We start from the raw sequence: 17,070 nt of genomic DNA, 5'->3' as shown, positions 1-17,070 counted from the left end.
TCAATTAAAATATTAAAATTAATTTGTTGTCATGAATTATGCCATTGTAACATTAATTATTAATTGTTAATCCAAAATTATCAATACATAAATATGATATGCCATTTAAAATTTAAAAATATAATTATTTATAAAAATAGTAAAGTGATTTTTGGCGGGAAAATATAATTTACTATTTTTTAAAGTGGTTGTGCTTATATATATATATATATATATATAGAGAGAGAGAGAGAGAGAGAGAGAGAGATAAGGAAAATACGAAAATATTTCATGTGTATTGCACGGGGTGCAATGATAGTTCATTTGCAGTAGAAGTGATGACTTAGTGTTGGGGGGGGGGGATTGGAACCCAGGACCATTCAATAGAATGATGAATTCACTGTGGACTTTATGATCTAAACGCAAAAAATGGTTCATAGTTTATATCTTAAAGTGACTTTTAATTTATTTTAGTCAATCTTTGGTTCATAGTTTATATCTATATAACTATCATATAGTATAATATATTTTAGATATACAAAATTAAGTAATTGAAATTTATCATATTTCATGTTACAATGTAATTCATTACTCTTACATTATATATAATAGACAATGAATATATTTGGATGAATCATTAATTACTATACTATAATATTTGTAGGTGTGAACTAATTACCATAAACAAAATATATACATAAATCACAAATCTACATATGTTATGTATTAATTATAAACTATCTATATTAATATATTATATGTAATAAATCACAAAAAATAAGTACATTGATATGTACATACATATGTTATGTATTACATTATATACATGTGTATATATATAACCGACTATTAATTAATATGTGAATGGATTTGTCAATATTGACATATTTATAATATCATTATCAACTAATTATCATATTTAATGTTTTAATTAATTATTAATTGTCAAATTTAAGATAGGACTAAATAATGATTGGTATAGAAATTACATTTTAGTTTTGAGCGGGAAAAAAATTATGAAGTTGGATGAGCTTTTATATATAGAGTGAAAATTTAAAATGTTCCGTCCTTTATATTTATTTTGAAAAATGCTCTCTCTTCTTTTTAAAATACGTATGTGTGTCTGTAATATTGGACGTCCATCCGCATCAAAAAATTTATGTTGATTAGTTTTTAAAATTTTAAGAAGAAGAAAAAAAAGACAAGAAAAGAAAAGGCAATGATCCTATGTTTATAAATATAATACACATACGTATTTTATTCTTCTTCTTTTTTAATGATTTTATATTAAGATAAATGAATACTAGTAGTATTTGATTTGGATGTGAGCTAAAATTATCTTCTCATCCACATAGCAGAAGTTGAGTTCACCACCTAAACCACACACACTCTCTCCCTCTCTCTCATGGCTCTCGCCAGTAGTAGCAGCCGAATCCTGTGCAGCAGGAAGCCATGGAGCGAGAGTTCATCTCCTTCATGGTCTCACCGCCCCAGAACATCACCTTTCACTGTCTCCGCGACTCCCAAGAAGAACTCCCCTAGATCCGGAAGATTCGACAGTAAGAACCGCCGCAGCAGCCCCGTCATCACCAAGGATCAAGAGCAACTAGAAGAATTCATCCAAGACACGCCTGATATTAACGCCGTCGATGACGGATTCGTCATGCCGGAGCTCCCCGGAGATAAGCCCAGCTTCTGGGAAGGCAGTCAGTGGGACGGCCTAGGGTTCTTCGTTCAGTATATGTGGGCTTTCGGCATCGTTTTCGCGGTAACTCTCTTCTTTTTTTGCCTAATTTAGATTGATTTTTGATGTTTTAGTTCTCGTTAATTTGCACAATTATATTAATACTTAACAGGCATTTGGTTTGAGTGGTCAGGCATGATTAATAAAATAATCCTACTTAATTTAGTGTTTAGTTCGCATTATTTGGCATGAGGAATAACTATCTATCACCCTTTAACTAGACCAGTATGATATGCATACTACTGCTTAGATTAATGGAGAAAATGTTGTTCTAGTTGGTGATTGAGTGCTCCCCTTATTCGTTTTCAATCTTGGTAGCTCTTCTTGTGAAGTTCAGTGCTATCATAGTGGCAAATGTGAGAGCTTTCATGGTTGTCTAGCTCCATTTCATTTGTGATACCTTTTTGGATGCTAAGTGCGGGATGGTAGGAGGACTTTCTTGAAAGAAAGTTTGAAATCCTATCTCTAACTAAACCTCATGTCGACTGAGGTATGATGCTTGTGTGCATTGCTAAACCTTTTGAGGAGGTGGATTGAACAGTCGATGAGGATGCAGCAGAAGAATAATGTCCGGTGTTTAGTTTGGATCCTAGTATTGGATTATGAATTGGAGTTTATGTGAATTTCAGTTGATAAGAAAAGACGATACTTTAAAAGTCAAGTCCATGTTTGAATATCTTGATGCTGGAGTGCAATGTGTGTCTTAAGGTAGTGATTGCCTTCTTAGTGCTTCAACGGGCTTATCTCCAATGAAGTTGCTCAGGTATATCCTTCTTTGGTGAAGAACAGCATAACATATGTTTTCTCAATGTGAAACAAATGTCACTTGATGAACATAAGAAAGCCCGTCTTTAAATATGTACTGTAGCACTGCAGCTGTTGCTGATGCATTTCTTCCAAGCTTCTCCCAGTTATATATTCTCTGTGGACTTTGATGCTGATTGTGGTAGTTTTTGTGATTGCAGTTAGTCGCTTGTGGCGTTGCTGTGGCTACATACAACGAAGGGGCGACAGATTTCAAGGACACTCCTGTATACAAGGAGTCGGTTCAATCTAGAGACCTTCTTGATGAACCAGATGCAGCAAACTCAGACGTATTCGAGTCGAATCCAACGGAACAAGCACCTAGTTTGGAGTAGTGGATAAATATTTGATCCTAAAAGTTGTAACAACAGACACAGGAAAGAAACATATGTATCTGGGAGGTATGTAGCCCCTGGTGTTGTATGCATTCCCTTTCATATTCTTACAGGAATATTAAATACACTTGTACTAAACTCTCTGCTTAATCACAGGTAATAATCTAGGCATTAAAAGCAAATAAACAAAATGATAATATCACAGAAATGTGTGAGGTTTAGTAAAAACTACCCAGAAGTAATTCAACTATTTCGATAGGTGCAAAAGCTAGACAATTTCTGTAAACAAAATTGCAGCCATTATCAGCAGCATCAGCAACTGAGTTTCTGCCTCCATCCTCACCTCAGCACTATGATTATAGCCGGAGCTCCCGAACCGTGGCCTAGGCGACCTCGTGATCATGGGAGAAGCTGAAATCCCCCCTGAAACAAGAGTATCAAACACAAGTCATTTCAGTGATAAAAACCAGCAAAAGTCTGCTTGATCATAAGCATTAAATTGTGGTAGATTTTGACTAAGTTTATACCTCTAGGTCTTGACTTAGGCTTTGCCCCTAAGGAAACATGAGTGGGAGGCGACGGAGAAGGCAAGGAAACACCTAAACGTACAAATCTCAGTTAGTTGAAATTTAAGGTTGGCAGAGACATTTATAAATATAATGTACCAGGGCAGGTAGAAGGGTTGATATTGAGTTTGCAGAGGAGGGGCAGGTGGAGAGCGAGAGTGGTGTTGATGGGCAACGGCGATTCTGGGCCGGAGTTGTCGAGCAACACGCAGAGGCACGTGACGTTTTGTTTGTAGAGCTTCTCGACGCTGTCGCAGCACGTGCGGACGGGTGCAGGGGCGTTGCCCTGCACAAATGGTCCGCATGGGGCTAGAGGCAGCAGGCTCAGTCCGCAGTCTGCAACTGTGTTGAGGGCAGCGGCAGGCCGCGGCGGTGTGGATATGAACAAGACAAGGAGTGCGATGGGGAGAGAATGGTGAGGAGGCATTTTATTTTTTATTTTTGTATAACTATTATTATTTGGTTGATTCAAATTTGTCTGGTAATTTGAATTGCAGTGATCGTGTTTCATAAATAGGTGAGAGTGCATTGCTTGAGCATGATCAACTGTTTGCAGGTCATGCATTTCGAATTAATTTTTTGGAATTCCAAATGTTGGTCATACAAACTTCATGCACGTCGAGGAGTGGATGCTCATGGTTGCTTCATGATTGAATATCAATTTTTTTTTCTTTTTTTTTCTTCTCTTTTTAAGGCTGTTGGTTATTTACTTTATCCAAAATTCTTGTCTCATTCGTTTTACATTGATAAATTTATTGTTTTAATAATAATATTTATTATAAAAATAACAGTTATTATAATCTAATGAAACTTAAAAGTATTATATAACCTTTTTTTTTTGGTCGAGAAAATAATTTCATTAGAATGTGGTACCAGGGGTACCCAAAGATGTCCTCTTACAAAATATTTTTGATCAGCTCATTAGAGCACCAGGAGACTAGATCCGTCGCCATTCCAACAATCCCAAAGATCTTGTTCCAACACCACGTCCTAATTTTGATCTCCGTAACAAGGTTCTTTGACTCCCATTCGAAACTTTCGAAGCGTCTCTCATTCTTTTTCTTCCATAATATCCAAGTACAACATACCCAAATGGCCTTCAAGAGGTTTGACATCTTTTTTTCTTTCCCGAAGCAGGTGAACATACCGTAATGTCTTTCGACCGAATGTGAGCGCACCATTTCAATACCCAGCCACTTCTGTATCTCGTTCCATACTTCCTCCGTCTTCGAGCATCTGAGGAAAAGATGGTTTGCTGATTCAGGATGAATTTTACACTCGCTGCACTTGGAATCTTCTTCTTCGATTTCAATGCTTCTCTTCCTTAAGTTGTCGCATGTTGGCAACCTGTTTCTCATCAACCTTCACGCTGTGACAATAGCTTTCTGTGGAGCCGGCGTCTTCCAGACTGCTGCAAACATTTTATCTTCACTGATCTCCCTGGAGGACTCGTTCCGACTGGCTTTAATGATTGAATACGCTGATTTCGTGGAGAACTTCCCGTCTGGTGAAGATTTCCAGACCCAACTATCATCTCTACCTGCATCCGGGACACAAAGAGAGATAAGAGTTGTTAGTTGTTTGACGGCCTCCTGTTCTCTCTCGAGCAGGGCCCGCCTCCACTTCAACTCCCATGACCAAGACCTGTTAACCATTTCCCCCACTCCCCTACTGTAACTTTCTTGTTAGCACTCAACTGGAACAATCTAGGGAAGACATACTTTAGTGGTTTTGACCCCACCCATTTGTGATTCCAGAACTTTGTCGTCTGACCATTCCCAATCTTTCGACTAATGTTGTCCAAGAACCATTTCCCTGATGACTTTCCCCCTAATGTAATGACTCTTGACCACCATCCACACCTATTTCTTCTAGTGCCTCCTACACTGAAACCCTCCTCTCCCCACTCAATTTCTCCATAAAGTGATCTAACGACTCTAGCCCACAACAACTCTCTCCCTTCCCAGTATCTCCATATCCATTTCATGACTAAAGCTAAGTTGAACCATTCGAGATTCCTGAACCCCAACCCCCCTTCTTTTTTGCTTAGACAAAGAACACTCCACTTGACCCACGGGATAGAAACCGAACTCATCCCCCTGCCCCAAAGAAATTTACAGAACACAGAATTTAAAGATCTCACTATAGCTTTAGGGATAGTAGAAAAGGAGAGCTGATAAATCGGTATTGCTTGCAGAGTTGCCTTCACCAAGGTGACTCTTCCGGCCAGAGACAGTTTCAAATTTTTCCATCCATCAATTCTCTTCTTTACCTTTTCAACAATGTAACTCCAATCTGTGATGCTTCTACTCTTACCTCCAATCTTGATGCCCAGGAACTTGAAAGGTAATTTCCCAATTGAACACTGTAGCTCGTTTGCCATCCTCTCGATTTTGCTTTCTTCAATACCAACACCCATCAAACAACTTTTCCCAAAGTTTACTTTCAGACCTGAGGGCATCTTGAAGATTATCAAAATGTACTTGATCGCCTCAATGTTCCTGTCATAATCTGAAAAGACGAAAATGGTGTCGTCCGCATATTGGAGATGTGAAATCTCGACCTTGTCTCTACCGATCTCTGCCGGCTGGAGAAGCTTCAAATTCGCTGCTTTATCGACAAGGTAGTGCAAGCCTTCCGCTACAATGAGGAAAAGAAACGAAGATAGGGGATCTCCTTGCCGAAATCCTCTTTACAGGCTAAAGTCTCCTGAAGGAGACCCATTGATAAGTACATTTGCCGAGGCCGAAGTCAGACATCCTTTGATCCATTTTCTCCAAGTTTCATCAAAGTTAAACTGTTCGAGCATGATGTCAAGAAAGTCTCATTCCACTGAATCGTAAGCCTTTGCGAAATCAATCTTGAAGAGAGTTCTGCCCTTACCATACTTCTTCGCTTATTTGATTGCCTCATATAGGATAATGACTCCATCCTATAAAAATAATCATAATTTTCTACTTTGGGGTGTCCACAAAAAATAGTCATAATTCATTTATGGACACTACCCCCAATACATTACCCTCTAGGAGGGAGTGGCACGAGTTTTAAAAAAAATATTGTTGAGTGTATTGAGAGTGAATAAAAGGTAGTTGAGTGTATTGAGAGTTGTGAAAAAGTGTTATAATTAATATTGAGAGTTGTGAAAAGTGAAAAGTAAGAGGATTATAAGTGGAGGGTATAGTCCAAAAATAGGTAGGAAGTTCTTTTGTGGACGTCCCAAAAATGAAAGATAGGAAGTTCTTTCGTGGACGGATGGAGTATTTACATATTCTACCACAAGGTGGAACTCTCCTTCCACTCACAATACGATCAATTATCATTATTAACACTATATTTATGATGAGATCATTTTTCCACTCATAATATACTTAACAACTTTTATTAAAACCGATGTCACTCCCTCCTGGAATTATTTTTACAAGATTGAGGAGGTATATCCTAATTGGCTATAATCAATGAGGTTGGTCCATGGGAGACTAATTATTGGTGTATGAGGGGGAAATAAATAGTTCAATTTTGTTGTTGCTTGTTCGTTTCTACATAACTAAACTGAGCAGCTAATTATATGCAATTAACTTTCAGGTAATTAGATCAACACATGATGAATGAGCTAATGTATTCCAACTAATTTCTTGTCTAAGGCTTTGATGGATAAATTTATCCATGGAAAATGAAGGATAACAAAAATTTATGCCTTGAAATATTTTCTTTCTTTTCTAACATTTGACATACAAAAAAGATGTTCACCATTTTTCCTTCCTTATTTTCACTTCAATGATTGATAATATTATTCATTCATTTTTAATGTAGGTGCAAAATATGATGGTTTACTTTACCGCCTCAAAAAAATAATAATTAAAAAAAACAATGAATTACCTTATTATTTTTTAATTATATATATATATATATATACCTTTAATTTTTTTTATAAATTCCAATGGAGCCCAACCCTGCCCCTCCTCTAGGTCGCCCCTACCACGATCGAAGGTTTTTTTCTTTATTGTGATTAATTATTTTATTACTACAGAAAGATAGCATCATATTATTAGAGTAGATTTTATGAAAGTTTGAATGGACACCTACAAAGTGTGCAACGAGAGCCACTAACCTCTCATTACACAAAAATATTCTCCACACATTCCCAGTCCCCACTCGATATTTTCTCTTTTTTCTTTCCTTTTCTCCTTTAAATTTGGGAAAAAATCCTCACCCTAATCGTATTTTTTCTTGTTATTTTTTTCTTCAAGAAATCAAACAAAATTATCCTATTTATCTATCATAAATATAATACTTCTGCCATTTTTGACGTCCAATAAAAAATATAACATTTTATTTTTTAAAACACTAGTGTATCTCTCGCGCTATGCGCGGTGATTGTAATCTTAGACTCGTATAAATTGTGTATGTATTTTATATTTTCTTCCTCCACAAAAAATAGTCCTAGAAATAGATGATACAGATTTTAATAAAAAATGGTTAGTGTATTGTAAATGAATAAAGGATCATACTTAAAAATTAATATAAATAATATTAATTAATTATATTGTGAGTGAAGAAAAAGATCCATCAGATCCATCATGTGATGCAAACTTTCCAAAACTATAATGAGACTAATTTTTTGTGGGCATCCTTAAATGGTAAAAATAGACTGTTTTTGTGGGCGTAGAGAGTAATTATTAGTATAACCTAAAAAAAATAATTTTATTATCAAATTTATTATTTACAAATTGATCTAATATTTTAATATAATCATGTAATTTATGCAAAAATATAACATTTGTTTATATATAGATATAGTATCACTTATATATATAGATATAGTATCACTTATATATAGAAACGAGAGTCGTTTTCAAGGAAAGATTTGGGATATTGAGAGACTTGTTTTACAGATCAAGGGTAGACTTTAGAGTTGGAATGAGGTCTATAAAGTTTTGGAGTTGAGAATCCCTTTCACCATGTGGTGCTCAAAGGGTTTCAATCTTTCCTTCTTGTTTTGATTGGCATCCCTGGTGCCTTGCTTTTTATCTTAATAAAATCAAAAAAAAATATAATAAGTTGCTAATGATATAAACCTGATTAACAAGTACTTTCAGATTCAAAATTATAATTAATAGTCAAATCAAGTAATATATATATATATATATATATATATATATATGAAACAATATGGTCGAATGACCCTATTCAACATACAACATCAAATTTTGTCCACCATTTGAAAAAACATAAATTTTAGCCATTTTTTGTATGTCATGACTATTCTACCCTTCTCTCTCTTTCTCATCTCCCTCTCTCTCTCTCCAGCGGCTGCGCTATCTCCTCTCTCCTTCTCATCTCCCTCTCTCTTTCTCCAGCGGCTACGCGGCAGCGGCGGCGAGCAGAAGTCACCGGAGCAGATCTGATAGCAGCTGATCTGATCGCAGCGGCGGTGCCAAGCAGATCTGATCGCAGCGGCGCCGAGCAGAAGTCAGCGGCAGAATTCGTCGGAGTAGAGGATGAGGCGGCGGCGGTGGAGGAGATCCGATCCTCTGAAACGCGTGGAGGAGGGATTGGTCAGGTGGCGGATGATGAGGCGGCGGCGGCGGCAGATCAGATCTGATCTGATCTGATCTGTGCTGATCTGATCTGTGCTGCACGTATGGCACTATTAGTGCCATAAGTGCCATAAGTGCACACTTCCCCCTAGGGTTTAGATGTTCCATTTAGGGTTTAGATGTTCCATTTAGGGTTTAAATGATGTTGTTGTTTCTGTATTTGTGCTGCACGTATGGCACTTATGGCACTATTAGTGCCATAAGTGCCAACGAAAATTCAAAATAAAACTAAGTAAAATGACCATTTTACTTAGTTTTATTTTGAATTTTCGTTGGCACTTATGGCACTAATAGTGCCATAAGTGCCAAAATGACTATTTTACTTGGTTTTATTTTGGATTTCCGATGGCACTTATGGCACTAATAGTGCCATAAGTGTCTAACCCGACCCGGCACGCGACCCGCGTGCCTGATCCTACCCAGTCCGCCTCATTAAGGGCAAAAACGTCCAAATCAATAAAAATGGCCAAAATTTGTGTTTTTTCAATGTGTGGCTATAAATTGTGTTTTATGCTTCATTTTGGCTACTTCAAAATTTTACTCTATATATATATATATATATATATATATAAGGAAAATATAAAAAAATAAAAAGTTACTTCATTCAAATAATGTATTACTTTAAATAATATATTGAATTTGATTTTTATTTTTTAACTCATTTTTTTTAATTTAAATTTTATCCTTCCAATTAAATTTATTTCCACACTTTTCTTTATAATATATTAATATATATATATATACATATATATATACATATATATATATATTATGATACCATTTTATGATAAATTACATATGTCCTATTAATAACTTTAAATACTATAAAATAAATAGGAATACATAATTTTAAAAAATTAAAATATTAGAATTAGAAAAACTATAGAAAATTACTTAATTTTAAAATATAGATTCTTGTTTCTAGAAAAATAATATAAATAGTTTAATATGTTAAAACTTTCATTTACTATAAGTTGCTCATTTTAAATTCATTTTTTGCATAGCATATATTAAATTAAGGGTTCTTTCATGATATTTTATTTAACATGTATATTAGATATTTTATCCAAAATATAATTATATGAAAATAACAAAAATATATTTTATATTCAAAATGAGATAAATGGGAAGATAATTAAAATTTTAAACAACTTCTACAACACAAGCAACCAACAAATTAGTGGTGCAAAAAAAATAATTCGGCAGTTCTAGTTAGATAGTGGATATTTTTTTTTCAATTCCAGTTATATCCTTCAAATTGAATTTAAATTGGAATATTAAATATGTTGAAGTGGTGAATATATGTTTCCCATATTATTATCATTCTACAAACTATATATATAGATACAATATTATTATTATTATTTTAAAGAATATTCCCATAATTCTTTTATGATGCCATCGTTTTGTAATTTCCTTCATAAAATAAACTATAATTTATATTTTAATGTTTTTTTATAGTAATATTATTTTGTTCCATTAACAAAATATATGCATTAAATAAATCTAAATGCATAATATAATCAAAATATCATAAATAAAAAAGAAAGAGAAATAAGAAACAAAAAAGTTTTTTTTTTTTGAGGAAGAAACAAAAAAAGTTAAAAGAAATTAAAAAAGCAATATACACGGCAGTTTTCTTTTTGTTGGAAGTGGTCAACATTTTCAATAGTGGATTAAGCAATTTTTTCCCATAAATTCCAATTACAACCCTTGTAATTGAATTAAATTACACTTACTTTGCTTTTTATATATATAAAGATAGTCCCACTATCTATCTCTATAAACTCTTACAAATATCATTATTTATAACAAAAATACCAATCATAGTTCACACTTAATTCAACATCAACCATTCATTTTATGGGTGGTAAGATCGTGTATCTATTAAAATAAATTTACTAACTTTTTTATTGAGTCAGTATCCAACCATATTAAAAATGGATATTTGGCTCATTCCTCCCTTAAATGCCTTATAAGGGAGAGGGTTGTCTCACCATATAAAGTGGCCCATGCCACTATCTCCAACTAATGTGGGACACTTTTAACACACCCCCCTCACGCGTAGCGTGAACTATCCCAAACGCCATTTGTTGACAACGATATTGGGGGCATTATTGAATTGGGTTGACTCTGATACCATATTAGAAATGAATATTGGGTCAATTCCTCCCTTAAAATGCCAATTTCTCCCTTAAAAGACCTTTTAAGTGAGGAATGAGCCCAATATTCATTTCCAATAAGCCAAAATAGTATATTTATCACAGAAGAATGGAGTATCTGTTTGCAACGGAAAATAAAATAGTTCATTATTGATACGAAAATTAAATTACCACTTGGACATTATTCATCAACATGTAAACTCAAGCGTGTTCTTCCTTACAATGCACGATAAAAGCATCACTTTTTTATTTATAATAATTATTTTATGTATATAATTATTAATTTTATTTTAAGTGATTATCACATTTACTTAAAACCGACAGCATACAATAAAGTAGAGCTCATACAATTTTTTTCCATACATCTAATAATAAAAATATTTCAGCCAATAAAGCAACTAGGCTGCAATATAAATTCTATGTTTTATATTATAAAAAAATACGTTGAAAATTTTCCATTGACGTAAATTTATTTAACCTGGGCAACATTAACTAATTAGCCTATCAAAAGAGTTATTAATACTTCTTCCGTCCACAAAAAATAGGACATAATTACTATATTTGGTATCCATAAAAAATGAGACACTTTCTCTTTTAGTACATGAGCGCACCACTTTTTCTTATATTTAATTTTTACAAACACCCTTTAATTCAATTTCAACCATTTATTTCATATAATGGTGTGACCTTTTTCCTATTAATCACACATTTTATTAAAATTTGCATCAAAAGAACGTGCCCTATTTTTTATGAAGGGGTGAGTATTAAATAATGGGGGCTATCATACCGTTGGTCCGTTACTATAGTGTATAGTTCCTCGTTCAACCGGGGTGGATTTTACACGTGTAAAATGACTTTGGCCGTGATTTTTATTCTGGTTTTATAATTAATATTTGACAGATCCGATTTCTCATAATTAAGTTGCAGGTCTTTGATTTTAATTTATTTATTAGGTAGGGTTTATATGTATGGTCTTGTCTTATAAAAAGGACATGTGGCATACTTTCAAGCCAACTTTGCTATAATATATATAAAATGATATTAATATAGTTATGAAGCTGACCTCGCATCCCATAAATTAATAACGTAGCTTCGCCAACCCTGGCCAAGATAGGCGACATCTTATTTATGACAAAGAACTCATTGCTATTCCACTACAGATGGAGAATTGATCATAGTCAAGAGTTTATTTAATTGAAGGGCAATTAAATAGCACAAGTATTATTGATTAATGTGGAGGAAGTTTCAATGGGGTATGATCGATGCATCTTTTTTCATTTTCATAATTCACACATATATATATATATATAGGGGCGCGCTCCAGTGAGACCCCATAATATTCGTGAAACACTAGGACAATAAATAAGACATATAATACTAATGAACAAAACGTATATCTAATGAACAAGATGTATATACTGATGAAAAATAAAATTTAAAAAATTCGTAATGAATAAGACATATATACTGATGAACAGGGCCGTATATACTGATGAACAATGCAGTATATGCTGATGAATAACAAAATTTAAAATATTCTGCTCCCTCCAGGATTCAAACCCTGTGAAAAAAAAATCACCCTCCAGATACAATATCAGCCATAGGATTGATAAAATAAACGTACCAGATCGTGCCCTAAATCTCACTAAAATTAGGGGGTCTCGTTGGAGCGGCCCCCTATATATATATATATATATATATATATATATATATATATATATATATATATCAAAATAATTTCAACGGTTGGATGAGTCCGACCATTCATCTTTGTAGCATGTGATGATAAATTGTCCCATCCACATCTCGCTTTCTCTCAAAATATTTTAGCTTTTTTGTAGGAGAGATCGATGGGATTTCTCAATCAATGAAAAATATTTGAAAGCACATGTCCTACCCAACTAATATTCGTCGTGTCAAACATAAGATATGGGAATTAGGCTCTCAATTGAGCTCTCTCACACACACACACACGCAGAAGAGAGGAGCAAATAAAGCATGACTTTGGTTTCCTGGGCAAAGAAGGAGCTAGCAAAACTTAAAGTTCAAAGCTCCAAGCGGCTGCTGCCTCCTCCTCAGACCACCACCTTAAACACTTCAGTAAACAAGGTCTCTCTCTCTCGAATTATAGAGTACTTCACTAGGAAAACTAATTGGTTTATATACGCCGGATCTGAACCTTTACCGCCCAAATAAATTACTATGATTTAGAACTCTTCATTTGCAATATGGTATTTTGAATTTTTACTTGATTATTATATTAATTCGGTTTTGAAAAACCAGGTGTCAGAATTGGCTGCTGATTTGAGATGCACCAAATGCCAAGAGAAAGTCGCAGCCTTAGCTTCAACCTTAAATGGTGATGTATATTATATATGAATATATAGTTTATATTTTTCTTTATTGAATATTTATAAAGGGGAAAATCTCTCGTTAGAGTAAATTTCCATGTACAATTCGATCTATACGTATGTTAATTTTGTTATGCAGATCTGGAGTCCATAGTGGTGCATGTTGTTGAGAAAAAGGTGACGCTCACACGAAATCGAATCAACCATTGATCCTAAGAGATTATGTTATCAAGTTATATATATACATCTTGAATTAAATCCCATTTTCATATTTTATTTCATTATCGCGGGCTTATGTATTTAATTATTGTTAAACGATGTGCTTAATGAAATTTATAATTTGGGAGTGTTGAAATAAAAAGTAAAAAAAATAAAATTTGGACTACGATTGAGAGTGGGCCGCGCGAACGCAGGCCCACACTATCACAAATTATGACGTAGGCTCGACTACTTGAGCCGACCTTAGACAGGTACCCCTCCTAAGTGTTGAAAGAAAAAGTAAAATAAAATAAAATTTGGACTACGATTGAGAGTGGGCCGCGCGAACGCAGGCCCACACTATCACAAATTATGACGTAGGCTCGACTACTTGAGCCGACCTTAGACAGGCACCCCTCCTAAGTGCAATGGAGGTCACCAACCTAGGCCATGGGCCTTATGGATCACCCATTGACCCCGTCCAGGTAAGTATGGAATTCTAGTTTATTTCTTCCCTTTATCTATGTGTTACCCCTCTACTCCATGTGTTTCCATTTCGATGTGGGATAGATTATATGCTTCTTCAATTTTTCACTATTGCTCCTCGTTCAAAAGCTCATAACTATTTCCAATTTCTCTTATACGTTGTTTTAATTTTACATGAAGAAGATTTGAGAGAAGGTTTAATCATTACACTACTCATTTGGCAAAAAATAAAAAAAGTCATTACACTACTCAAGCAATTCTAAATGCCACATGCTATTCATAACAAAAAAATATAATAAAATATAAGAACTCGTATCAAATTGTCTTATGAGTTTTTATAACTTATAAGTGGGTCAATACAAACCATCCAAACTGTGAATAGAGTGGTATGCAATTTTAATGATGATGATGTAATTAGATGAGTTATGTATTTAAATCCAACATATCATGTGCTCCCTCCGTCCCAAACGAAATGTCTTGTTTTCCTTTTTGGACTGTCCCAAATGAAATGTCATGTTTCCTTTTTTGGCAATACACACACTCTCTATACTTAATATTTAAATAATTTTCACCAACCCACTTTATCTACTTTATACACATTTTTTAATCTCCGTGCCGAAAAGAAATGTGACATTTCGTTTGGGACAGAGGGAGTAGTTTTTTATTTGAATATGTTATTAATACATAACGACATTGTACCTTATAACAAGATGAGGAATATGGAGTTTACATCCGACAACAAGGTTGAATAGGTGACGCTATTGATTCTCATTTCTCACTATGCAGATAATTTTGAGTTTGGAGCTGTAACTAACAGCTGCCTACTGGTTTTGTGTTGATGTCCCAATTTTCACGCTAGATATGCTAGACGTAATAATAAGAGTGAAAAATTAAAATGTCTTATTCCTTAAGTTTTATAGTAAAAATGTTCTCTTTTATAAATATAAACATTATATGCTCTATTCTTTAAATACCCTTTGATTTAATGGGTTTGATTTTCTGTGAAAGTCTTACATATTTGACCGATTTGACAGCTATCAGTCATAAAAGTCAACGATTTGATAGCTATCAGTCTTTAATACATATGAACGATGGGCGGCTAGATCATGTGTCCGCCCGGACGGACACATAATTTCACCGGGCGGACACATAATCTAGCCACTCACCGGTCATATGTACTCTTGACTGATAGTTGTCAAATCGTTGACTTTTATGACTAGTGGTTGTCAAATCGGTCAAATGTGTAAGACTTTCACAAAAAACCAAGCAAATCCATCAACATCAAAAGGTAAAATAGGTACTTCACATAATTAGGGCATATAATGCTTTGTATGATAACTTAGGGCATTTTTACAAAAAAACTTAAGAAAGTGGGCATCTTTACCTATTAACACTAATAATAATATCGTTGTTCACATGCTAGCTAGAATGCTTAAGAATTTAGGTATGCATAAATTTGGAGGATGAAGGCTAATAATAATATCGTTGTTCACATGCTAGCTAGAATGCTTAAGAATTTAGGTATGCATAAATTTGGAGGATGAAGGGAGTATCATATAATTTAAATAATAATTTTTCGTCGAATTTCGACGGGTTACGCACTAGTAAAACATAGTAGAGTTATATTTATATAATGATTGTTGCATATAAAATTATGAAAAAATAGGTCGTGATAGAGTAACTTATTTTTTGGAAACATATTTTTACAACTTATAAATTGTCTAAGCTTATTTCGTCAAACACTTTGAAAAAGATTCTAAACTCCTACACAACTTATAAATTGTTTTAAAGAACTTATAAAGTTCAGCCAAATACCCTCTACGATACATATTTGTTACATGAAATTGGGATTCACCATCATATTTTTTTTATTGAAAAAAAAAAACAGTAACAATTTAAGGTAATGGAATTACTCATACTATATATACATAAAGAGTGGTTTAAACGAGTCCAGATATTGAGTGTATAAAATAAGAATAATTTTTGTTCATTAGATCGGGAAGATTTACGGTGAATTCATGACGTTTCTAACAAATTCATGGTCCATAATTCAAATCTTACAGAAAGCAAAAATTTCGTTTTTTGAAAATTCATATTTTTCACAACAAATTTATAATAATTCATAGAAAATTCATGATAGACTCATTTTATGCGATAAGTGTGATTTTTAGAATGACAATAGCTACAAGAAATATACTAATACACAAGCACTCGAGACGCCCGAACATTCTAGTCGTACAAGGGGTGTTGGTAGTCATGTTACTCCAGCAACTTATTTCAAGAAATGTGAAAGTGAAATGGGGAATATAGTGCAATAAATGAAAATGGAGTTTACGAAACAAATGGCGAGATGAATGCAAAAATTTTAGAGCTCCAACAACAAATGATGAAGAAAGATAGCAAGGAGAAGGACAGTTGTTCTATCAAGAATGGAAATGATGTTGGGAGACAGTGATGATGTTGAGGAAGTTCCTCGTGACAATGCCTTGCCGTTTGTCAAAGCACCAAGAACTAAAGTATAATTTATGATGGTTACTTATATAATACTATTACTTTATAGTTGTAAGTATTGTTCTGATCTTTGTTTTAGTATTAGAAAAAAAAAATATATTGGTAATATGTTTAAAATGCCCCATATTACAAAAAATAGTAAAATAATAAACAAATCATCAAAGGTTTAATCAAATCACTATAAATTGTATATAATAATAATCTCATCATTCATCAACTTTCTTATAACATAATCATATCACTATAATTTATTATAGTAATTAAAAGAAAAAATATATTGTATATTATTCCTTCCGTCCACCAAAAATGTAACACAATTACCCGATTGAGCGTCCAC

The 17,070-nt window shown here is 33.8% G+C and overlaps 2 protein-coding genes and 1 non-coding gene across 6 annotated transcripts; 1 reads left to right on the top strand and 2 right to left on the bottom strand.

Moving 5' to 3' along the window:
* The first annotated feature begins 1,158 nt into the window (after positions 1-1,158).
* LOC131020279 (uncharacterized) lies at positions 1,159-4,195 on the top strand. 4 transcript variants are annotated; one of them, XR_009100657.1, is made up of 4 exons: positions 1,385-1,747; positions 2,689-2,928; positions 3,536-3,843; positions 3,926-4,195. XR_009100657.1 is itself a non-coding variant. In XM_057948993.1 (2 exons), the coding sequence occupies exons 1-2, from the start codon at positions 1,385-1,387 to the stop codon at positions 2,860-2,862; spliced, it is 537 nt and encodes a 178-aa protein (XP_057804976.1). In that variant the 5' UTR covers positions 1,159-1,384; the 3' UTR covers positions 2,863-3,000. The 4 variants fall into 4 exon arrangements, 1 of the variants encoding a protein (XP_057804976.1); XR_009100656.1 differs by lacking the exons at positions 3,536-3,843; positions 3,926-4,195 and adding an exon at positions 3,019-3,053 and having other exon boundaries at positions 1,274-1,747; XR_009100658.1 differs by having other exon boundaries at positions 3,536-4,169.
* LOC131020278 (non-specific lipid transfer protein GPI-anchored 10) lies at positions 2,688-3,855 on the bottom strand. Its single transcript, XM_057948992.1, has 3 exons — positions 3,528-3,855; positions 3,390-3,461; positions 2,688-3,285 (listed from the first exon to the last, which is right to left on the bottom strand). Exons 1-3 carry the CDS (start codon positions 3,853-3,855, stop codon positions 3,131-3,133), a joined length of 555 nt encoding a protein of 184 aa, XP_057804975.1. The 3' UTR covers positions 2,688-3,130.
* A 9,874-nt stretch (positions 4,196-14,069) lies between the features above and the next one.
* On the bottom strand, positions 14,070-14,229 carry LOC131023974 (U1 spliceosomal RNA). Its single transcript, XR_009101573.1, has one exon. It is a non-coding gene; the product is annotated as a U1 spliceosomal RNA (small nuclear RNA).
* Positions 14,230-17,070: the final 2,841 nt, after the last annotated feature.

Source organism: Salvia miltiorrhiza, chromosome 4 (genome assembly GCF_028751815.1).
Source record: "Salvia miltiorrhiza cultivar Shanhuang (shh) chromosome 4, IMPLAD_Smil_shh, whole genome shotgun sequence".
Taxonomy (NCBI): Eukaryota; Viridiplantae; Streptophyta; class Magnoliopsida; order Lamiales; family Lamiaceae; genus Salvia; species Salvia miltiorrhiza.
Note: the sequence above shows the minus strand (reverse complement) of the source record. Positions and strands in the feature narration are given on the sequence as shown.

Coding starts and splice junctions, on each gene's coding strand:
- LOC131020279 (XM_057948993.1), top strand. CDS start 1,385: ATGGCTCTCGCCAGTAGTAGCAGCCGAATCCTGTGCAGCAGGAAGCCA. Junction 1,748..2,688: donor CTTTCGGCATCGTTTTCGCG/GTAACTCTCTTC, acceptor TTGTGATTGCAG/TTAGTCGCTTGTGGCGTTGC.
- LOC131020278 (XM_057948992.1), bottom strand. CDS start 3,855: ATGCCTCCTCACCATTCTCTCCCCATCGCACTCCTTGTCTTGTTCATA. Junction 3,462..3,527: donor CAACCCTTCTACCTGCCCTG/GTACATTATATT, acceptor TTGTACGTTTAG/GTGTTTCCTTGCCTTCTCCG. Junction 3,286..3,389: donor GCCTAAGTCAAGACCTAGAG/GTATAAACTTAG, acceptor CTCTTGTTTCAG/GGGGGATTTCAGCTTCTCCC.